Source organism: Triturus cristatus, chromosome 11, assembly GCF_964204655.1.
Source record: "Triturus cristatus chromosome 11, aTriCri1.1, whole genome shotgun sequence".
Taxonomy (NCBI): domain Eukaryota; kingdom Metazoa; phylum Chordata; class Amphibia; order Caudata; family Salamandridae; genus Triturus; species Triturus cristatus.
Window position 1 is genome coordinate 991669825 of NC_140594.1, and position 24647 is coordinate 991694471.

Genomic DNA, 24647 nt, shown 5'->3' on the forward strand with positions numbered 1-24647 from the left:
TCCCCCTCTATTTTCTTTTCATCCCAGTTATCCCCTTTCCTCAGATTCATTCCGTCTCCGTTTAATTTTCCTCCTTTGTCTAGCATCCTTTCTGTTTCCATATTATTTCCTCTTTCATTCGTTTGGTAGGTAAAAGACATTGTTATTTACAACGCTACATCGAACTCTAAAAAATGCGAGACCAATTTGCATTGCAAATGCTTGTTCTACACTGGTATCTGTAAAATGATTACTCAGTAGGCCATCTAGGTTCAGTGGGTTATGATATGATATGGGTGTCATTAAAAATTGCATGTGTGACTTGAGTGCTAAATGCTGTAGAAGCAGTGCATTATGGAACTGTTTTGGTGTAGGTATTTTGAAGAGCATTTTAGAACTCTGTAGGGGCTTTAATACCATGCTGCTTCTCGATAAACTTTTATTACAAATTTAGGAATAGTGCATTTATAATTTGATGTGTTTTTTGATGTTTTTTATTGATAAAATCTCCATTATACATTTCAATAAAATTATTTTCTTTGCTCAGTGATTTAGTTTATGTTGTTTATTATACATTGAACAAATGAATGTCTGAATGTTAACGAGGGAAGATCTGGAAGCCAAACTGTTATGCTTTGAAAAGCATTAAATATTAATATATCTCATTATTATTCACAAAATTACGATGTATGTGGAATAAGCATCAAGCTGTGACATATTTTTGAAAAGTACTTAATTAGTTGAAGAAACAATGTGTTAAAATGTTCTGAACTTGATTTAATTAATTTGGAGCAAACTGCTTCAGTCCAGAGAAACTGAAATGTTCCTTCAAGCTCTTTAATGTGGTGAGTGCGGTCTTATTACAGGTGCACCTTAACGGGGAATATGTATCCTGTAGCATAAGTCTCAATGAGACTGCAAATTGCAGAATGCTGACATACATTTGTTGAAAAAACTGCATTGATTATACCATATGTTTTAGATCATTGCCATTGGAATTTGCAGTGTGCTGAATGGGCGTCTGAGATATTTACATATTACCTGAAGTGTGTGTATCAGAAGACAATAACGTTGGTGGATCACAGGCAGGCCAATTGGATGCTCCTCAAGTTTAAAATTAAAATACCCTTTTGGCCTGGCACAAAGAATAGTGAAACAGGTTTTTTAGCCGAGCATCAAAGAATATTATTAAAATGAACTCTTATTAGTAATTAATTTTCATTATATTTACAAACCTAACAGGCTATTCAGCTGTTCAGCTTGAAAAAGTTCCTTTGCTTCTGAAAGTGTATTCTTCTCTGGAAGGATAAAGAAATATGTAAAAGGTGAAACTCACAAAATGGGAAAGACTCTTTTATACCATGTGATCCTAGAAAAAATTCCCACTGACATCATGACTGGAGTTTGTATAAGCACATCATTCATCCACTTTGGGTGAAGCATTCCAGGAGCTCCCAAGTGTTATAGTGACTGAAGCAAGCTGTTCCTGTAAGCTGAAAAGACCCAGCTCACCATGAGACTATGGGAGGATTAGGGCACATCCTCTTTACCAATCAGCTCATTGCACAGGATGGTTTAATCATGGATGTATATCAGTTTTCCACAGTTTCACCCCAGATTAGGTAGACCAACCTACATTTTACTTTGTGTGATTCAAGCGCGTTGACTTTGAAACCGCGACTAAAGATTTGGCGTGAGGGGGGTTGATGATGCGTTGCCCATGCCGAGTAAGAATACTAAACACAATGCATCTTTAGAAAGGAGTGGACATCTCTGACCACCTTGTTTAATGTCCCAGTAGTTAACGCATATTACAAATACAAATAGGTGCTGTAATTATATATTTTACAGTCCCTAATCATGGACCCTACCTCTAAATCACACACAGTGTCAGCCTGCTGATTTGCCGTCTGCAATTGATCAAGTTTATAAAGTCTCTCCTTATTTCATCATCCAGATGTCTTCTCTACAGGGGCTATGAAACCTTCCTGCCTATCCATGGACTAATGCATTCCATACTGATTGCGATCTTCTTTGCCATTTGTTGTGCTCTTAGGTATTCCTGATTGCTTTGCCCTGACACTGAGCTATCCGAATATGCTAACTGTTGCTGGGATGTAGGCTTTGGAAGTGTTCATAGTCTAATCCTTACCTTCAAGATGGAACTTAAATATACTAGTTTCAAATTTTTGGACATCTGTGTGGTGTCAATGCTCTTCTGGTTCATGAAATCCACATTTCTAGATATGTTCACTGCTTAAAGACCAAGAATTGGTTAGAACCATTTGGGAAGCAGCAGGTGGGAATCTTTATGACCATATCCCTTTCTCATCCATTTGGTACATTTGATGGAGGCTTCTATCAAACCAATTCACTACTTGGGCCTAGTTGTCGTCTGAATTCTTCTAACAGGATCAGTACATACGTCTTGTGAATGTTAGAATTGTATCCATGACAGGTCTCAATCCTGACTTGTGGTATGTCAGGGATAAAGCAGTATTGCAGTAAATAAACAATAACTCCCTCACTCATCAAGGGACAATACGGCAAACCACAGATATTGATACCACCAATGTGCAGTGTTCACCAGGGGCCGTATTACGGAAGTGTCCTGGTGTCGCAAACAGCAAAAGTGTGCCCTTTCTGTAATAGGGCCCAGTGAAGTTTTACCACATCACTCTGCGTACAGCACATCAGAATGGTGGATTATGTGATAATATTCAATTTTTACCTCATTGCAAGGAATGCAAATCAAGATTTTGCCCTTTTAACCTGCAACTGTTTGTCAAGGTTTTACCTGGTGACATTTTTCAGGGAAAAATGTGCCACCTGTGGTGATTTTCTTCTCATCTTGCACACTGATTTAGGTGAATATTACCAGTTGCACCCACGACTTGTGGAATGATAGCCTGAGAAGTGACTCTGGGAGTTGAACAATATGGTACTGCATTCTTCCTGCTCACTTTAGAGAGACATCTAGTAATGCCTTAAGGTGCTGCTCCCTTGTGAAGCTGGCAGAACAAGGATAAAGAGACACATGCAGAAATGGATGCTGGAGAATGATAGGGGGAGTATTGCCATCAGCATAAACACTGTTATTTACATAGCAAAATACCTTACTGCAGTAATAGTAAATGTGGTGTTTTCTATGTTTGTAAATGGAATGTGGCACTGGTATTGGTTTCTACTGGGATTAGTGAGTGTTGGTGACTATCTCACAATGCACAAATGATTCCTGAATGATGGTGCAAACTAGAACGTGTGCAAGGACTAATGAGTGATGCTTCATTCTCAAAATGATACAATAGAATAGAGTGGTAACGGTTATGCATGACCAGCTGCGGCCGGCACAGGTAAGCGCGGTGGGGTGGGGCTGGGCAGGGCGTGGCAGGGGGGAAGCCGACAGACGACAGAATAGATGTTATTTATTTAACTATGCCTATACCGTCGTCTGTCGATTTCCCCCCCACCCCCGCTTCCACCCCGCACCGCCCCGCCGCGGTTACCTGTGCCGGCCACCGCTGTATATGACCAATTTTAAGAAATGCTTTAGTTCAAAAGTCCAACCATCAATGCTTCAAGACCCTCCCGGCCGATGTCATTTAAAAATATTCTTCATTCATTATTCCTTCATATGAAAACAGCCAACCCAGAGAGGTAGGCAACGTTTCGACATAGAAAAGGGAACTCACCGGTAGTGCGATAGTGGCCATTAACTCTCCTAGTTATTTGGCTTGATTCATACTCAAAATATCGAAGGTCATATCTGAACAAGCATTCAAGATGAATCAGTAATGATGTGAACAATGGCTAAGGATTACTGAATGAAATGGGATATTTAAACTGAGCAATGGAGTCAATCTAGCTATGCAGCTAGGCTTAATGAGTGATGATGAAAATATGAAATTTACCAAGGATAATGTAGTGACAGGATACATCTTGAACATGCATAATGGTGGTAATGGTCATTCTTATCACGACCGAGCCCACTCCTGTGGAATTCTTTATCCTGGGATATGGGCACTATTTCTTGACATATTTTAGACACTCTTGGAACGGTGTCCTCCCTGGGTGTACAGACTGTACAGGCTAAAGGTTGATTATTCTTTTGTATAATATACACATTCTTGATATGTCTGTGCCCATCCCCAATTATTTGTTTGCACTGGTATATTACTAGTAATCTGTAACATTTGTATAACAATGTTAATACTGATGTCTGCGACCCCAGCCTGTAGGCTTGATGTAATCTGTCTGCATTCACCTTGGCATCCACTCATTAATCAATACATATGCTCAAACATTCATTTATCAAGTCATGAATCCATTCATTCATTCAGTCAATCAATCCCCAATCCATGAACTCACTCATCTTATGCTTACCCGCTTATTCATCCATCCATGTATCCACTGATCCAACCAGTTATGGACTCATTATTACATTCATCTACTCATCCATTCACACACACAAACAAAACAATCAGTGAAGAATCGCTGTCTCTTCTAAAATAGCCAGATCAATTGACTTTCCCAATGCTTCTTTTTACATAATCACATGTACACTTTTGTGCATATTTAACAAAATAATCACGCAGCTTAGCGCGGCATGTCACCCAGCAGCGCTGCGGTATAGGGAAAGGGTAGGAATGTACCATACTTAACACTGTTCGGCGCATAACTGGCTTTAACCCGCGCTGGCACAACATGTGCTGTTTAGAGTTGCCTGCACCATGGTGTAAGGGTGCCTATGTTGTAAGCAAGATTATTTTTGGGCAGGAAGGGATACCTTCCTGCACAAAAACAATCCTGAGAGGCATGTTCCTCTATCTATGTGTGCTGCAGAATGCAGCACACTTAGAAAGAGGAAGTAACAAGGAGAAATAAACATATTTCTCCTAGTTACGCCTCACCTTGGGAGGCGAAGGCTTTTGACATATTCCAGATTTACCAGTAATGATGAATCTGGGAATGCATCAAAATCCATGGGTAGACGCATGGGAACACCCATGCTCAACCCATTGAACCCCTTCCCAGGACAGAGTAATGCAATGCAGAGATTTGCGTTGCGTTATTCTAGATTTATCAAACCAGGTTAGACCATAGCTTGATAAATCTGCCTTAAGAGTTTAATTGCTCTTGCACCCTGTTGCATGGTTGAAGAGTGACACAACTCTTTGATATATATGCCTCTTTGTTTCTAAGTAAAGTCAAGGTTGTAGGGCATTGCACCTAACTCTGAAGTGCCTGATTGTGTCTCTTTCCAACTTTCTATAAAAAACACTATTGATTTTCAGTCACTAGATTTGGAAATTTGTGCTGTAAAAGGAATGGCTAGGCCCCATTTATGAAAGAAAATGTCAAACGGGGGACTGTGACAGCGCTGGACTTATTCAAGGCACTTACTATGATTTTAAAGCATAGACTGCGGCTGTTCCGGCTCACAGTCAGTCCATGCTTCCTGCATGTAGAGGAAGGTGACTGTTTTATTCCTATCAATGTACAAGCATGCGGTACGCAACAAATATGAATTACTCTACCTTTCTGGGTCATCTAATGCCTTTCCTGTAAACTGGTCTGTTCCACTTGGACCATAATTCCAAATTATCTCTTCCGCTGCAATGTTGTATCGTCTTATCGGGTGATCACTCTTACGCTCTTGAACACAGCTTGTACATGGACTTACTTCATAAATGGCTTGCATCCCAGCTGAATTGTGGAAGCAACAACAAGAAAAGAATATGTAAATGATCAGCTTGGAAAAACAGGAGTTGATAGACAAAGGCTGAAATCTGTAGCAGATAATAAACAAAATAAGGGACATGTTTCTATAGAATATGCATTGCAAATGCATTTTACATCGTTCTACGCAAGTCACACAAAAATGCAAACTAGTCAAGAAGTGATTGCCAAATTGTTCGATGAGAGAGTATAAGCTCTGAAAAGGATAGACCACAGACCAGACAGAACATGGATTTCACTTAATCTGGAGTTATCCAAAACACAATGAAAAATTTACAAGGTAGACTAAGACGATCATCAATCAGAGAAAAGAACAAAAATACTATAAATAGAATTATTAAATACCCAAATCCAACAAATGAGATGGTCAAAATCGAATGGGCTCTTCAAAATCTGAACAACCTCAAAAATATCTGTTGCACTAAACAAACTATGGCGAGATCAATGGACTCTTCACAACCAAGATCAAAAATATATTTTAAACAATTAGCTACAAATGTAGAAATAATGCAGATCCACTAACATGTCTTCATACCAAACTCCCATAACTTTTTGACAGCTAGGAATCCTATTGCAAAAGGCCACCAGGTCCAAATCACTCAACATAGCTAAATGACTAAATTTCCATACTTCCATTGACAGTCCACTTTCAGATCCTTCAGTGGAACTGAATCTATCGTAAAAGATATCCGAAGCCTATTCCTTATCATTCTTCCCCACCATTTGGCTTTTCAAGACACAACAAATCTCCAAATGTTTCAATTACTACTTCGAAAATGGATGTAAATCTCCGACACACCCCTTTGGCCAAGTAAAAATCCATCTTCATAGAAAGAAAAAGTCAACGCGTAAGGTTCAATAACAATACACATACTACCCTCAAATCTTCTGTATAAGCCATGGAAGTACATCAAATTTTCCAAATGTGTGCCGATAACACACAAGTGCAACGGAATTTGTGAATAGGGCTGAAGATCTAAACAGACTTTATGGTTGGAAGAAAGAATCCTATGCCTTCCTTTGCCTAAATGGGTTGTAAATTACTATCACAAGCTTCCACATTCTCCCCTGGATATTTAGTGTGTAACTGGGTCACAAATTAAAAACAACAATACATTTGCTTGCAAATGTGCATAGAGGACACGCAAATACATTCACCTACAATTTGAGAGAGAACAGAAGAGCCATTCTGTTATCTTTTCTACAATGAAATACTACTTCTGGATGAAGAAGAAAGTCTTCGATGTTTAAGAAATACTCCTTGACTATTACAATCACGGGAACTTTGCGTTGTCTCCCCCTCCTCTAAGTCAGTATAGCATTGACGGGTACAATCTCACAGCTACATCTGTTCCAAAAGATCAACGTTTCTCCAACCAAGTCACTGAGTAACTCTCAGCAGGGCTTAAGTCATTCTAGATCAGACCACCGCACTAATATTTATACAGGTCCAGATGCTTTCTAGCATTCAAATCATGACTATGAAGCTCCTTCTTGCCTTAGAAAACAGTGTCAATAAACATGTTCGTTCACAGTTGCTCACTGGATCTGATTTGTGCAAGGGATTAGCTGTAGATTTATGTGCACCACCAAAAATTGATTCTGTGTCAAAGGACTTAACTACCTTCATAAACTGAGGTACCATTGCTGCCTGGTCCCTAAGATTTGGCCATGCATCATTTACCCTATGGCAGAAGTGGAAGTGAATAAACACAGTGAAGTGAAACTCTATGACATGCAGCTGTGGAACACACTGCGAAATTACACTTGGAGTCTGAACAAACTATCAGAAGTTCAGGAAAGAGCTGAAGACTGTGCTGTTTGCGAAATGTATCTATTTATGGTTGTATCTAAACACTTATACAGCACATTCCAGACCAGTGGGTATGGGCATGTTATATGAAATCTCAGATATAGAATATGGATCAAGGCCGATAGCACGGGGTGGAGAAATCAGCTGCTAGATTGAGACAGAAATGCAAATAGCTGAACTTGCATCATAAAGGATGGTGATGCTGATGATAGGTGTCCTGGATTAGAAGAAATACATAAGAAGAATGGCTAACAGGATACTGTGCAAGTGCTAACTTGGGACAGATTTTATAACAAAAATAAAATATGATTCAAAGAAAGATCTTCTGAAATCATTGTGTCAGAGAACGGGAGATGAAGACAGCATGGATTTAAGGACTCAGGAATTGATCTGATTTAATCAGGCAAGCTCTCTGTGGACATCTACTGCCTTACCAAATGACCAAGTCCTTTGACCTGCCAAACCACAAGTTGTACACTGACCACCACATTTTTCAGGGGACAAAGTGTCCTGAGCACCATATATCCCGAATAAAAACCTCTATCACTTCACAGAGAAGGCCAGCTAAACAGAATACTTCTAGTAGTCAACCATCTAGTAATAATGTAATTGCCATGCAACATAAGTAGCAAGAAAGTGACATGTACTGTTAAAACACCTCAAATAGGTTTATAAAAAAAGGATAATCTATGCTTTTAACAGTTCTGTGCCTTGCCAAACAGTCTTTTTTCTTGTTTTGCAAGAATACTTTGGCACCACATTTCCACAAATGATGTTGGTGCCTTTTCTTGATTGTATTATGTTACATTGGAAACTTACCAAAAGATAAAGCTAGGCTTATAGTCATATGCATTTTGTTTATATTATTCCGTAATTAAGATTTGGTCTCATACCTTCCATATGGTCATTCACTTGACAGCTGAGCAGCCATTTTCCAGGAGTTGTTGCTTTCATAACTGCTTCTACGAGTGTGGCAGGAAAGAGGTTGATGGTATCCACACGATGGCTTCTGTCTATTAGCGTTTGCCCATGAAAATAGGCTGAATGGATGTCAACTTCATTTCCCATACCAAATAGATACCAGTTTACTGTCTTTCCTGAATTCATGGTCAATCCGGGGAGGTTCCCATACATGTATCCATTGATGGCTGAATGAACGAAGACACTTTCTTAGTACAATAGCGATTTCTGCATATATTTATTAACGTTTCTAAAAATGTTCAAAGAATGGAGTAACAGTGGAGTCAGCAGTTCACCAAATATGTTAACCCAGCAGGATTTATGTACACAATTAAAGAAGCGATAACACAAATATATATAACTCCAAATGCACTACAAAAGTGAAAAACAAAGAATCTTATGCACCCTTATCATTGGCAGAGACTTCAGGGTGTCAACGAAATAGGAGAAGAGGTGAGATCTGGGAGGGAGAAAATGTGACGAAGCCAGTGCTGCCTGTGCACAATTCTGCCTTCACTAGTTAATGCTTCCTCTGGCTCTGTTGTCCCGGCTTTACCTGCACCTTCGCCTGCCAGCCCTGGCCAGGTCCCTCAAGACCTAGCCTGCTCCATGCAGGTGCTAAGCCTTTGCAGGGCTCGGGAAATGGGGATCTGTAGGTGTAGCACTCAATTTTGTGAGCCCTGGGTAGGCCTTGCAACATGTGCACCCACTCAAGACTGGCTCAAACAACTTACAGCACTCAACTGCACCCCTCATGTTGTTGACTCTGCGAAATCTTTAGGCAGCACTCTGTACAAATCGCTGACTATGCAATGTCACATCACTGCAACTACAAGGGGAGCCAATCATCAGCTCAACACATTAAGGATTGTCAAGCCATTCTTGCCTTCAGAGGACATTCAGTCTGCATTCCAATACCTACTTATGGAATGGAATGGTGACCCTAGCTTGGTTATGCAAAGCTGGATTGGCACCTCTAAGAGACACTCTGAACTCTCTGGCCAGACTCATCACTGGTTCTAGAAAACATGACCACATCACACCAGACCTAGTTCAAGTCAACTGGCTGTTTATCGAACCAAGGATTTGTTTCTAGATAGCCTGCCTGACACACAAAGCTATTCACTACAACACCCCTGTTTACCTGGCAAGAAAACTTGAACTATCTGGTTTGAATCGGACTCTAACATCCTGCTGTTGAAACCTCCCAAATTCAAAAAGAAAATAACCTACAACGAACCTTCTCTGGTCTTGCACCAAGAATAAGGAACGCTCTTCCTCCCGAGATCAGATCTAATCCCTTTACCGCCTCATTCAAAAAACAAGTTAAAAGGTTCCTCCTGAATGACCATCTACAACAGTAGTCCTGAGGCCACCTTAACTAACTTTTATCTCCTGTGAATACTCTTCGATACCTAGGTTTGTGGTTGTAATTTTGTCTCTCCACATGCTCCATAAGATTTGTTGTTCTACTTATATTTTATATATCCCACAAGATGGGTTGTTGCTCTTGTTTTTTGTATTTGTGCTTTTGAAGGTCCTTTATGGTGTTGTATTGATGCCTCTACCTCCTTTCGCGTCTGCTCCTTTGTAAAGCGCTCTAATACGCGTACAGATCATGTTCCCACTTTATAAAACCTTTCAAATAAATAAACAAATAAAATATGGCATTGCACCAATGCTCACCGCTCTGTCCTCTCGCCTGCAGTGAACTAGGAGGGACCCACAACAAAGTCACCTAGCTGAGATCAACTTCACTGTCCAGTAGGTACATTAGGAGGGTGACAGTGACAGTGGTTGAAAGTAGTGAATGTATATCTGTGTTCACTCAAGTACAAATGAGTGTGTGTTAGTGAGTATGTGAGGCAGCTAATTCCTGTTTATGTATATGTCTTTGTATAAGTGTGTGCGTGTTTGGCAGTCTGCTGGAGGGTGGGCTGATGACTTAATGGTGCCCGTGGCAAGTTGTGTCCATTTGTGTATTTGTGGCATAAATAGACATATTGGGGAAACATTTGACAACATTTTGGCAATCCAAGGCAATCCTTGCAATGGAGATGGTGGCAAAATAAAAGGACACGGAAGGAAAGATTGAAGAATGGTGCTGTATTCAATTTGGAAATGCTAGGCAATGTGAAAAGGTAGCCAATGTTGTGCTGAAAATGTACTCTTATGTCACAACATTTTTAAAAGTATTTTTGGAAGGGTGTCACAGCGTTTTAGTTTTGGAGCATTCCATTAGAGTCCCTTCAGAACCTCTCAGTTTTTACCAAATGTGTGGGAAATTGTGCAACGCAGAGCACCAGTTCACCCTGTTTTTTTTCGGAATGTTTACGAGTGTGGATATTCCTTAAATCTCCTAGAATAGGTTGGACTCATTCATTAGTTTGGCTCACCTGTTTGGTGCATTTTGTGGGACGTAATGCACCCCTTCACTTTCAAAGTCCACCAGCCACCACTGGCACTAATTAGAAGTGTCAGTACTATGAGTATAATTCTGGTTGTACTATTTAATAATCTCTTTACATCATAATTCATCTTACAGTTCCTTTCCACCATCCAGACGTTTCAATCCATATCAAAAACAGACATGATGACTCTAGTTACATGTCCTATCGAATTATGCATTATGCCACCTTAGACATTTGGGAATACACACTCACCATTCATCTATTAACAACCAGCAATGTTACAGGACATCACATATACTGGCTCTGGCTATTCTGCCTTCATTCCCTTGGGTTTCCTGCCTAGATACTTGGAACTAGCTGTCTCCAACAAGCCTGGTGGCTGGAAGAGGAGCTAGTTTGTACTGCTTTCTACTTTGTGGTTCAGAACAGATGTGTTTGTCTTTGATGATCTTGATAAGGTGACTTGAAAGGACATCCTCACAAAGGCATCTTCCTCAGGAGCTACACAATAATAGGCATTTCTCAACCAATATATGACACTCTTGTGGATTTGGTAAGATTTTATAGAATTAATTTATATCCGTAATTATTGTTTTCCTACTTGCCCAAAACCTGGAAGAATTTCTTCTTCAAATGCACTTTCATATCACTTGCCATAATATGTTATGCAATAATTGCAATCTATCCTAGGCTAAACACTAGCTTCTCATTTCTAGTCTTAAATAAACTTATTTGGGTGAAATGTATTAGTTGCTGATCAATTCCATTACCAATTCTAAATTCATTCTTGGTGTTAATTTGATTCTGATGAGTCTCTAGGAGACCTTTGTCACACACTTGTATTTTTTGTTCCTTTCGGCTACTCTAGTCATGAATAATTACTGTAACTGTGTGCTTCAAATATTGTTTGCACTGTGCTGTCTCCAAATTATTTTTATTTCCCTAGTTCCAACTTCTGTTTGTTTGTTATAGGGTCCCTCATTCCAGGAGCAGCTCTTGCAGGTAAGAGTGGTGGGGTGGAGGACTTAACAGACGATGATGAGTGAAAATTCATGATGTATTTCATTTTCCCTCGTCATCGTCTGTCGAGCTCCCCCCCAGGCCACCCCACCACTCTTACCTGAATGAGCTACTCCTGCCTCCTTCTTGCACTTTGAGTTTTACCTTAATATACATTCTTTACCTGTTGTAACCCTTTAAACTTCCACAACAAATGCTACTATTGTCCTTGGCATTTCTAGACGCCACTGTGGACATTCTCCAGGCAACGTTGCAATCAATTTGAAAAAATAAAATGTGATAGACCTGCTTTAATTCACCTTGTGCCCGCTGCTAATCACTGAATTATAAAAAAGTATAGATTTAATTTCAAGACCCAACTTTCATGTGGTTGGCTGGTGCTCCAACACTTTGTGACTAGTCGGTTATCTTCTGGTACTCTTTACTTGCTGTTTTTCAAGCGTGAGAGTATCTAATCAAGGCTTCATTGAAAATTAAGGGATACTGAGTGGAATCTTGTTTGTTGTGGAGGAAGTGCTAAAAATGAGAATGTGTCCTGCTGATGGCTCTTACAGTCATGCCAATTGTTAAACCTATTTTAGCAAATCTGTGTCAATTGCTATGTGTAATGAAAACTGAGCATTTGAGATAAACTAAAAGCATAAAAATTATATCATGGAATTCACAGCTACAACTTCATGGAAAAATACACTTGTCACAATAACAAAAGTTAGAAGTGTTTACAGCAATCCTTCCTGCCTCACAAAATTATTTTTTTAGGGTGTGACCCTAAATATCACTTAACCCACTGTAAAGTAGCATTTGTTCAGGATCAGAAAGCAAAGCCTCATTGTTGCCAAATACAGTAATTTCTGCTCATCCTCTGTCATTGCAAAATCAGTAAACAAGGTTCATAATTAGTACTTGCTAGAAAATTTCCTTTTGTATGGTCATTTTAATTCAACTGTCAAGTTTAAATCACTATTTTAAAAATGCCACTTTTAGAAAACTGATACTTTCCAGCCTGAACCCTCTAGTAGCCTTTCCAGAGTTAATCTACCAGCTGTCACTCTGATGCCCCCCTGCAAAGAAGTGTTAATGGCTGCTAGGAAAGTGAACAAAAGGACCTTGGCTGGGAGGAGGTGTGATTTCCTCTTGACAGCATGGCGTGGGGCGATGTGCCCACCAACTGCAGTAGTTTCAAAGGGGCATCCCCTGAGACAGACAGATGTAACTCACACCTAGGCCCGCCCCTGCCATTGTCAATATAGCCAGAGTGGCACCAATCCCAATAGGAGGAAAACCTATGAACTGGCTTGGAGGGGGAGTTTCACATTTTTCCCTAGATACACTTCAAGGATGTGTCCAGAGCTCTGCCCAAAGGAAGAAAGGTTTTGCCAAGTTGTATTTGGCAGAACAGTGCACTGTGGGATTGTGTACGGCCAAATCCCCCAGAAATTGATGCTAAAGTGGATAGGGTAGCCTCTATGATTTTTTTCCATGTAGGTCTTGGAGTCTTCCCCACCTACAAGCTATTGCCAAACACAAACATGACACCCCTGGGTATCATCTAAAGAGCTCCTCTGAACCTATTGGAGACAAGAGAAGGACTGCACCTGTTATTTATCCTGTGGAGAGAAAAGCCAAGGGCTGGACCTGCAGCAGAGTGGGCTTCAAGGGCCAGTTGTTGAGCCTCCTGTTCAGCCCCAGGAACACAAATGATGCAAGAAGCCCAAACCGCTGCTGGGCTCAGGTGAACAGTTTCAACTGGATGTGCCTTGGACCCTGCTAGTAGCTTCTGGGAAATTTAATCCTAGCCCCAAAGTGGTGCCAAAAAGGTCATGGATCCTAGACTATTTTTGTAGTGTACTCCTTCCACCTCCAAAACTGTAAGATGGGACACTTCGAAACTTCATCCAGACTTTCTGCAAAAAGAACCAAAGGCTAATACGGGACCGCCACAAAGCCGCAGCCGCCAACATCGAATTGCCAGGTGAACTCAACTGGTTTGACCCGCTGAAAGGATTTAATGTTAATATGGAACAAATCAATGATGATATGAAAAATGATACATTAATTTATGTGAATGAGCTTACGTCTTTATCAATGAATTCACCTGTTGTGAACTCCACATCAACCCTGACTCACAAATACGTAGCCAGGATAGCACTGTGACCTAGGTCCGAGGTTATTGATTGATAGGTCACAGGTGGAGTGGCACGTAGCCAGCAGACAAATGCATGGACTGGAAAACTTAGATCAATCCCACAGATAGGAGCAGTGACACTACAATGGTCAAGGGAGATTGGCCCTAACAAAGCACACATGACAGGAGGGGGTACGGGCGCTCCTAAAACCCCTTAAAGTTAGATGGCACATGAATTAGGAACATATTGCCAATCAGAACTCGGCACACGCAGTGATCACGCGCTCCCCATGCCGGACATCTGGACACGTTACCCATTGGCCGCATTGTGTCCACACAAGTTTGAGGACCACCTGTATTATCCATTAGACAATTAATATATGACTCCAAAGGCAGTAACTTACATTCCTCACCATACAAGCATCACTGGAAACATTTTATTGCCTATGATGAATTGTATATAAGAAAGCCACAGACCAATTGTAAATTGAGACAGTCCTCAGACCCTGTGCCTGTAACTGTTCTACCGGCTGCTATGTTTAATTAAATAAACTGTTCCTGTTTTGCCAAACACCTCTTGTCTCCTGTTTCTCAAGGTATTTCATGTTCAAGCTCTATAAACTTCTAGAAAAGTTTCTAAGTCCAAATGTAGGGAACTTCACCAGGGTCAACGCCGAGCAGCACCTCGACGACAACACCACCTTCCTGGGCCTGGACTTCGGAATTTCTTCTAGTTTTCTTGCTGTTGGATTCGAGAGCCTCAAACTTTCTGCAGGAGCCAAGGCTCTCACTGAGGTCCTGCGCTTCAGCTAGCTGCTGTCTGTGACCCTCTCTTCAGATTCAGCTGGCACACTGACCTGGTGACAAAGACTTTTTATAAAAATGACTAAGTCAGTAGGTAAACTTTCCACTGGGACGAACCTGATCCCTGTATCTAACCCGTGCTCAATTACAGTCCGCCTAAACCTTTGACTTTGATCCAGTCTAGTGCAACCAGATACCCCCAGTCGGTGCTTTGTCCTTTTTGGAGCTAGAACCTTCTAAAATTTTAAAAAACATATTTCCGGCTCCCTGCATCCGATGTTTGTCATTTTGTTGTTTATTTGTTCATTAAAATGTTCTCTACTTTAGTAAATTTGAGTTTTTTTATTGTATTGGATTAACTACTTTTTAACTGTTTTGGTACTGATAAATGTTTTGCACATTTCTTCTAAGTTAAGCCTGCCTGCTCTGTGCTGCAGCATCATTGGGTTGCATCAAGGGTTGAGCTCCAGTTTAAATTATTAAGACCCAACAATGAATAGTGCCATTATTAATTAATACATTTGCTCACATTACTTTTTTGTAAGTTCGAGACAACTTATTTAATCTTCACAAATGTTGCAGCAAAGAATGCTAACTTTCCCACCATTGTATTCACCAGAGCTTTCAGAACTGTTGTTGTTTGGAAGGGTCTTTGCTCTTGAGACTTGGAAAGTATTGACTTCTTCAGCCTCAATGATGCCTACTCTTTAATTGGAAGATACAATGCCTGCATCTTGGCGGAAACTGATTAATTCTGTAGTTGCTAAATGTTTGCTTCCAGGTATCAATACTTTCATTTTCCAAGTTACCCTTCATAATTGCAGTTACGTTGCAGTTAAAAAGGGATTGATTTGAATGGGGCAGCAGGGGCAGTGGTACTGGAGCCAAAATCTCTAGGGACCCCACTAAACCCAGATTATTGCTAAAATCTTAAACTAAACAGGCAATCAAAAGTGCAGTTACCTTGTAGGCAACAGGGTCATGATTTCAATGGTGCACCAGGTGCAGTGACACCAGGACGTGCAGCTCTGGACACCCCTCTAAACACCTGAAATTGCTATATTTTACTACTAAACAAGCAGTCACAAGTGCAGTTACCTTGCAGACAACAGGGTCATGATTTAAATGGTGCAGCAGGTGCAGTGGCACTGGGCCAAAAAGTTCTCAGGACTCTTCTAAACACCTAATATAGCTATATTTTACTACTATACAGGCAGTCACAATTGCACTTACCGTGCAGGTAAACGGGGCTTGATTTAAATAGTGCAGCAGGTGCAGTGGCACTGGGCCCAAAAGTTATCAGAACTTCTCTGAACATCTAGTATTGCTATATTTTATAACTAAACAGGCAGGCTCAAGTGCAGTTACCTTGCAGTTGAAAGGGGCTTGATTTAAATGGTGCAGCAAGTGCAGTGGTACCCATGCCAAAAGTTGTCATAACTCCACTAAACACCAAATATTTCTATAATTTACTACTAAACAGGCAGTCACAAGTGCAGTTATCTTGCAAGCACTAGGGTCATGATTTCAATAGTGCAGCAGATGCAGTGACACTAGGACCGAAAGCTCCAGGCACCCCGCTAAACACCTAATATTGCTATATTTTATTTCTAAACAGGCAACCACAAGTGCAGTTACCTTGCAGACAACAGTGTCATGATTTGAATGGTGCAGCTGGTGCAGTAGCATCTGGCCCAAAGGTTGTCAGAACACCTCTAAACACATAATATTGCTATTTTGATTACTAGACTGGCAGTCACAATTGCAGTTACCTTGCAGTTAAAAGGGACTTGATTAGAATGGTGCAGCAGGTGCAGTGGCACTGGGGCTAAAAGCTCTACGGACCCCACCAAACCCAGATTATTGCTTAATTTTACTACTAAACAAGACCATCACAAGTGCATGTATCTAACAGGCAACAGGGTCATGATTTGAATGGTGCAGTAGGTGCAGTAGCAGCAGGACCAAAAGCTTTAGGCACCCAGCTAAACACCGAATATTGCTAGATTTTACTACTAAACAGGCAGTCACATGTGCAGTTACCTTGAAAGCAATAGGGTCATGATTTGAATGGTGCAGCATGTGCAGTGGCACCAGGCCTAGAACTCCTCTAAACACCAAATATTGCTATATTTTACTACTATACAGGCAGACACAATTGCAGTTATGCTGCAGTTAAAAGGGGTTTAATTTGAATGGTGCTGCAGGTGCAGTGGCACCGGGGCCAAAAGCTCTAGAGACCCCACTAAACACAGAATATTGCTACATTTTACTACTAAACAGGCAGTCACAAGTGCAGTTACCTGTCAGGCAATAGGGTCATGATTTCAATGGTGTACCAGGTGCAGTTGTACCTGGTCCAAAAGTTGTCATAACTCCTCTAAAATACCAAATATTGCTATATTTTACTACTAAACAGACAGCCACCAATGCAGTTATCTTGGAGGCACTAGGGGCATGATTTGAATGGTGCAGCAGGTGCAGTGGCACCAGGCCAAAATGTTATCAGAACTCCTCTAAACACATCAAATTGCTATTACATCAATGAATTCTATTCTTTCCCTCTTTCGTTTCATTTTTCCAAATGTTGCTACTACTTACCTGCACTATACCACTAGTAACACAACAATATATTGCCTTTTAGTACATAATAGACTTTCTGAAACTTATATTGTACAACTCCTCACCAAGTTACAACTTCCAACAAAAAACTGCTTATTAGTAATTACATAGGCGAAACCGAATGCAATTACCAATGCTTGTAAGAGAATGCTGTTTTTTCCATTGCCCGAGTTGTTGTAAATGCCAGCAGATCCACAATCTTACCTCCTTTTTTAATTATTTTATTTGAATGTTATTAAGTATTACACTGCTAGGCATATATTTTTTAAAAGAATAGGAAGATTTTATATGGATTGTAGAAACATAAAAGTAATAAAATGCCTTCCGTTTTTTGACATGTAGGACGTATATGCATTTGAGAAGAATGGTTTTGTAACTGCTTTCAGGGAGAAGAATAATCAGTTATGTCAAAAGACAGAAACTCCGGCACAGATTTACTATATTTGTAATGCAAATTCGGCACAAAGTGTTTTGGTGGTATTTACTTTTCAACGCAAATTAGCATTTGCATTAGAAAGTTGGTCACAGTAATGCAAAGTAGCGATTTGTGCTACTTTGCATCAAGGGGGTGTTCCATTGGTGGTACATAAGAGTTCCATGCAACCACCCATGGGTTTAATGCAAATCTCTATCTTCTAACATCGGTAAACAGAGAATTCCTCCAGAAACATATGCCTCAACATATGCAGCAAGATTCAAAACTTTCAACTTGTTTTTAACGATTCATGTGTGCTGCACTGTACATCACAAATACAAAGTAGGAAAAAACGTTGAAGCATAAACCCCTTTCCAGTAGAAAGCCACTGCTTAATATAACACCCACCCTTGCACTCTGGGATGCAAGAGTGTGTGCATTGGTGCATGCCAGACAAAATGCTCCATCGTAGGGTGGGAAGAAAACAGTGCCATATCTTGATAGGTTGCTTTGCTGTGCTGTGTTGTGTGAAACAAGTTCCTAAATCTGCCCCTCCATGCATAAGGTCTAAAACAATACCATGAAAATCACGAATCATGTGGGAAAACGATTATCCTTCCTGCAACAGTACTAATTGATGCAGACTTCCACACGATGACTCCACTAGTGTTTTCTGTCACAAATTTTACCTGATGAAAACTGGTGTAATTTGGGGGCATATCAGCAAGGGCCAGCGATAATTATCGCTAAGTGCACTTAGCGCTAGGATAATTATCGCTGGCTATTGCTGCTTTCTATCGCGGAGATAGTGTGCTATCAGCAACGCTTATCTCCAAAGCGATAGAGATGAAAGTGTTAGCTGGAAAATAGTGTGATTAGCACTGGAAATCCAGCGATAATCGCACTGTGACCGGCGATACCTTGCTGATAGGGCAGGGTGGTCTTAGCCATGTAATCCACCTCCCATTGGATTACATGGCTAAATCAGAACTAAAGCAGGCGTAAGGAAAGTAGCGATAATCATGGTTAGCGCTACTTTTCTTATCGCTATGCTGGTTAGCGATTCCCTTGATAATTGGAGAAATGTCGGTTAGCAACATTTCTCCAGTTATTTCGGGAAAGAACGCCCACTTTGCATCTCATTAGAGATGCAAAGCTGGGCGTTCAGTACACAGGCGCTAAGGCAAGGATTCACGCGATAGCGTGACCTTGTTGATATAGCGATAAAATTATCGCCGCTTTTCGTCCGAAAATGGCCGCAAAAGCGGCAATAATTTTTTACCGCCGCCTTGTAGATATGTGCGTAAATAGGCCCAGAATTTGGGCACTTTGCATTCGAAAGGAATTCGTAATTCCAACACCTGGGTGTTATTCCCCAATCTGGGTGTGTGAAATCTATTAATTCCACAGGACAAGGACCTGCAACAGTAATTCCACACCTAGTATTTCCATGCACCATGTACCGTACAACTTGCAGCTAGGCCCTAAGAAAGCAAAAGAAGCATAAGCGTTAATTCCACAGATTCATAACAGAAGTCAAAATAATTTTGAAAATCTTATATGTCATTAACCAATAATTTTGAGTACTTTCTAAGGGCAAAATAGAACACAAAAAACAGTAATAAAATGTGCCAAAGTATCTTACAGTGCATTTTGTTGCTTTCTTGGAAGTCCTCATTTTCTTTGTCAACCTCAACAGAACAGTAAGTTGCAATATTTTCATCGAGATACCAACTCAAATTTTCATCAACTACTGAAAACATCAGCACAAACTCAGTATTTGGTGGTTGCTCCTTCTTCCAGCTCAAAGTACCTAAAAAAGACACAAATATTTATTGATATAAGCTGATGGTCCAATAAAAGTATAAGCCAAGAACAGCCATGTCAGTAGTTTTTACAGGCCCTAATCAACAAAATGAAGTAATGCCCATAATAAACAAGACCTATTTCAAAATTCTAAAAAAGTCATGTAATGAAAGAGACAACAAGGTAGATCCAACATAAGCTGCCAACCCATGACATTAGCGGTGTTAGGTGCCTGAGTCATTAATAACTATGGTGGCTTGTCTATAAAATATATGAATAGATTTTAAAGCACAAGCAAGGGGCCATCAGCAGTTTGTGGGCTCGATGGATCCCGCCATTGCCTACATTACACTTCAGAGAAGATTACAACAATGAAAGCTTATCATTGAAAAATCATTTAACCTGCTTTATAAAAGTGCTTCCGAAAGCAGTGGGCTATTGTCGATTTTAACTATTGTGCTGGGCCCTGTTTGCAGACTACTTGCTGTGATGAAGTAGGGTTCGGAAGGTAACTAGTGGGCTACTAGATATCACATATGTGACTTTGTGCTCTACTTTGGAATTAAAAAACACAGGAAACTAATAGGCATAGGCTTATATGACAAAAAGCAATACCAAGGCTCTCATTACAAGTTACAGAGAATTTGGTGCAGGGTCACCATTGAACTCGAATCTCTGATATCCCAGCACCATATTCCAGCAATTACAAGTCTTCTTCCCAAAATGGGAAATACCTACATGGATCAAGTAATAATGGGTCCTTTCACATGTACTTTGGCTCCATCCCACTGAAGAAAACCTAGGCAATTGCCCACTGCTCAAAGTTGTGAAAAGTGCCTGCATGAGGGTGGGGTCACAAGTAGCTGAAGTTCAGAGAGAGAGTTCAGGACAGGCTTGACATTTTTTGTTTCCTACATGTTGCTTAAGGGGTCGGGCTGGGTTGAGGCCATGCTTCTGCGAACAGCCCCGGCAGTTTGAAACAAAGGGCCCATTGTTCTTCTGTTATACTAAGTGTTAGACTTGAGGGTCTCTAGTTGGCACAGGTATGCACTTGTGACAAATAGGGACCTCCTCCTCTAGTCAGGGTAAAGGGGTACACTCCTAAAATAACCCCTGCTTACCCCCTTGGTAGCTTGGCACGAGCAGACAGGCTTATCTCAGAGGCAGTGTGTAAAGCATTTGTGAACAAATACAGTAATCAAATGACAACACTACAGATGGACGCCACACAAGTTTTATATCAGAAATAAGTATTCTTTATATAGATTTACCACAAGACCATTAAATGAGAAAAATCCACAATACTGTTACTTTAGATGGTAGAATTTAGCTTAGTTCTCTTAAGTTCTTAAATGCGACACTTTAAGTCAATGTACCTTTTAGATGCGACACGCAGGGCAACAAAAGTGTTGCAAGGATGTTAAAGCATTGAAGATTTTGGTGCAAAGTAATAAAGACGTGAAGATCTTCCAGATGCGGCACGCTTCTCCGATGTTGCAAGAAGACTCGACTCGATGCGTCAGCTAAAGGTGCGGCATCCCTTTACGCGATGCGACGACAGCGGCCTTGGCGGCGACACTCTTCTCCGACGTTGCGAAACGCTTCTGCTCGATGCAGTGCTTCAGCGGCGACACCCCTTTACGCGATGCGACGACAACAGCTCCGACGGCGGCATGCTTCTCCGTGGTTGCGAGGCACTTTCCTTGATGCGGTGCAATGCGACAGCTACAGCAACGTCATCCAAGATGCGACGGCAGCGGCTGCGACGGCGACATGCTTCTTCCTCGATGCGAGACTCTTCTCTTGATGCGGTGCAATGTGTCAGCTACGATGGCGACACGCTTCTTCAGCATTGCGAGACACTTCTGGGATGATGCAAGACGCTTCCGTTCGATGCGACAACTGCAGCGGTGACACCCCTTTACACGATGCTACGACAGCGGCTCAGACGGCGGCATGCTTCTCCTTCTTGAGTCGCACTTCCAGCTCCTTGCGACACGCAGTCCCTCAGAAGGCCCAAAACAGCAGCAGGCACTTCCAAAGAACTCTGGGGAACTGGTGGTTGAAGTCTGTTGTTCCTGAGACTTCAGCAGGAGGCACGCTCTTTTCCAAGCCCTTGGAGATCCTTCACAAGTTGAGCAAAAGTACATACACAGTTCCTTTTTCCTCCCTTTGGCAGTAGGCAACCAATGCAGGCCAATCCCCCAGTTTCAGGGATAGTCTCTCCTCAGCTTCTTCTTGGTTCTTCTCCTCAGCAGAGTTTTCTTCTTGTTTCCCAAAGTGATCTAAATTCTTGGCATCAGGGTCCCAATACTTATACTCCAAAATCCTTTGCGCTCTGAGGGCAGAGGGGCCTTTGCCTTGTTCAAACCAGTTCTGGTCAGTCCTGGAGCACTTTGTTTACAGGACTCCTTCTCTCCTTTCAGAGTTCAGGGCAGAGACATCAGACGCACCACAGGAGGTGGAGCCAGCATTGTGGAGGGAAGGCACAGCCCTATTCAGGTCCCAGGTGCAACTCCTCCCACCCATCTAGATGCAGAGATCTCTATTCACCACTGGGACACCTCACCCTGACTCCTGGAATTCCCCAGCCCTGTCACTCAAACTCCAGAAAAGGAATACACAACCTAGCAGAGGCAGGTTTGAATGGTTAGACAAGAAAATACCTACTTTCTAAAAGTGGTATTTTCAAACACAGAATGTTAAAACCAACTTCACTAAAAGATGTATTTTATCATTCTGAGTTCAGGCATACTAAATTCGAATTTCTACCATGTTCCCTGAGTCAGTTAGGATTATAAGATGTAATAATCAAACTGCCCATTCTGGCCTATGGAGAACAGATAGATTTGCAATAGTGAAAAACGAAAATGGCTGTAATTCACTATTAGAACATGCCACATACACCAGGGCATGTCCTACCTTATCCTTACAATGCACCCTGCCCTTGGGCCTACCATAGGGGTGTCTGATATGAAGAAAAGGGAAGGTTTAGGGACTGGCAAGTGGGTGTACTTGCCCAGTCAGCATGACAGTACCAGACTGCACACAGGCTCTGCAATGGCAGACCTTAGACACACTTTTACAGGCTGCTTCTGTGGGTGGCACAACCAGTGCTGCAAGCCCACCAGCAGGATTTGGATTTACAAGCCCTGGGCACTCCTGGTGCACTGTACTAGGGTCTGACAGGTAAACCAAACCAACCAATCATGGAATCACAAATTCATACATTAATTTGCAATAGGGAGCACTTGCACTGTGGCACTGGACAGCAGTGGCACAGTGCCCTGAGCAACTAACACCAGCAAAAACACATGAGGCAACAGCAAAAAATGGAAGGGAGACCCACCCCAATGTGCCAGGTCTAACACTAAATATATAAGGTAAGCATACCGGGCCTAGAGACATTGGGACACTTGTAATAGTGTGTAGTTTAATTCCTTCTATCGCTTTAGGTGAAATTCTGTTACTCATAATGGGGGCCTAACTAGGTGCAAGGCACGTCAAGAACCAATTATGATGAAGCTCATGAATCCCTGAGCTCTGGGAAAAAAGTGAACTGGCCACTGTGCAGAAAATTTGTAATGTTAAAGATTTTGTTGATCTTGTCTCTAGCCGAATGTAAAGGATTTTGTTGATCTGGTTCCAGTGGAGAGATCACCACCAGGTTTATCATATAAAACAGCTCAAGTCATACCACCTCAGGATGGAAATGACTGTGATTCTAGTTTCCAGAGAAGTGGCTCAGGCGGAATCTTAACCTCTGCACAACCTGCTCGAGGGGATCCAAAGTGGAGGGAGTCAATTTCTTTCAAGACAAGAAACCTGCACAAGAGGAGTAATGTAGAGTAGAACTGACACAGTTTTCAAACCTGTCTAGCTGACCCAGGGCCAATGTCCCAGTGTCCTCATGATACAGGCATTGGCGTAGTGTTCCTGCGAACAGCAGAGTATACAGGAGGTCCGATGACTTCCAAGACAGGATCAGGGCAGTAGTGGCTCAGATGTAGGTCTTGGAATGAATGACAAGGTACTGTGTCCATGGGCATATAATATGTCCTTGGTCCTAAACATGGGATGATAGATTTGGTCTGCCTGGGTCATTTAAGGTCATGAAAATAAATGCACATCATAGTTCTAAAACAAGTAGGCTGTGGAAAAGGTCAGTGTTGCAGATAATTTGGGTATATTCGATTGTATTCAATGGCAGAAAACACTGACTTTTAGCACGAAAGAGAAAACATAATTTCAAATTTTGATGAGGCTGTACCAGGTTTTGCTTTTTGGGTGACAAAGACCTGTGTCACATATCAAAGATAGGCAAACTAATTCCTGGCTGAAAAAGAGAAGTTCTTTGTCTACTATCTAGATGACATGAAGGTGTTTGGTTCCAGTTGAATAGACTATCAAACAAACAAGAGAGTTGAGGCAAAGCTCCAGTTAAACGATGGGCATCGGGTGGGTGGACATAACATTCGGGCTTAGATGCCAAAGTCCAGAGAGTGCTGAACAGTGAAATTCCCTAAGGTCTGACCCAGGTGGCAGCTTTTCAATCCATAACTTGTTACTATCAAAAGTTTGTAATTATTGAACCAAAGTTGCTCCTCGCCCCAGTTTGACATCCATACAGCAGCTTAAACTGGTCACTTTGAGTGGTAATTCTGAAGATGACTTTGACAGTCAGAAAAAGGATCTTAGTGAAACTTGTGTGCCAGATGCTCGCATTTACAGGCAGCACTTCAGGGCTCAGAAGGGTGCCACTGACAAAGATTTTGATGCTAGCCTATCACAACTCAATGGCATTTGTTGGTGTTAATCTGTCATCAGCTTCATTGCAGTGGATGTAATTAGACAACAATCAAGAATGAGACTTACACAATTGTCTGAGCATTGAAAACCTTCTGTCCTTATATTTTTGCTACTAACTTCACTATTCATATACCCCACAAATTA

General features: G+C 41.3%; 1 protein-coding gene across 1 annotated transcript in view; it reads right to left on the reverse strand.

The window, feature by feature from the left end:
* LOC146785798 (ceruloplasmin-like) overlaps nt 1-24647 on the reverse strand; it is a 252009-nt gene that overhangs the window by 131534 nt on the left and 95828 nt on the right. The window contains exons 4-6 of the mRNA XM_085635073.1: nt 19534-19701; nt 8425-8679; nt 5517-5685 (exon numbers count right to left, since the gene is read on the reverse strand). Coding sequence (XP_085491199.1) covers nt 5517-5685; nt 8425-8679; nt 19534-19701 — 592 coding nt within the window. The remainder of the gene's footprint in view (nt 1-5516; nt 5686-8424; nt 8680-19533; nt 19702-24647) is intronic.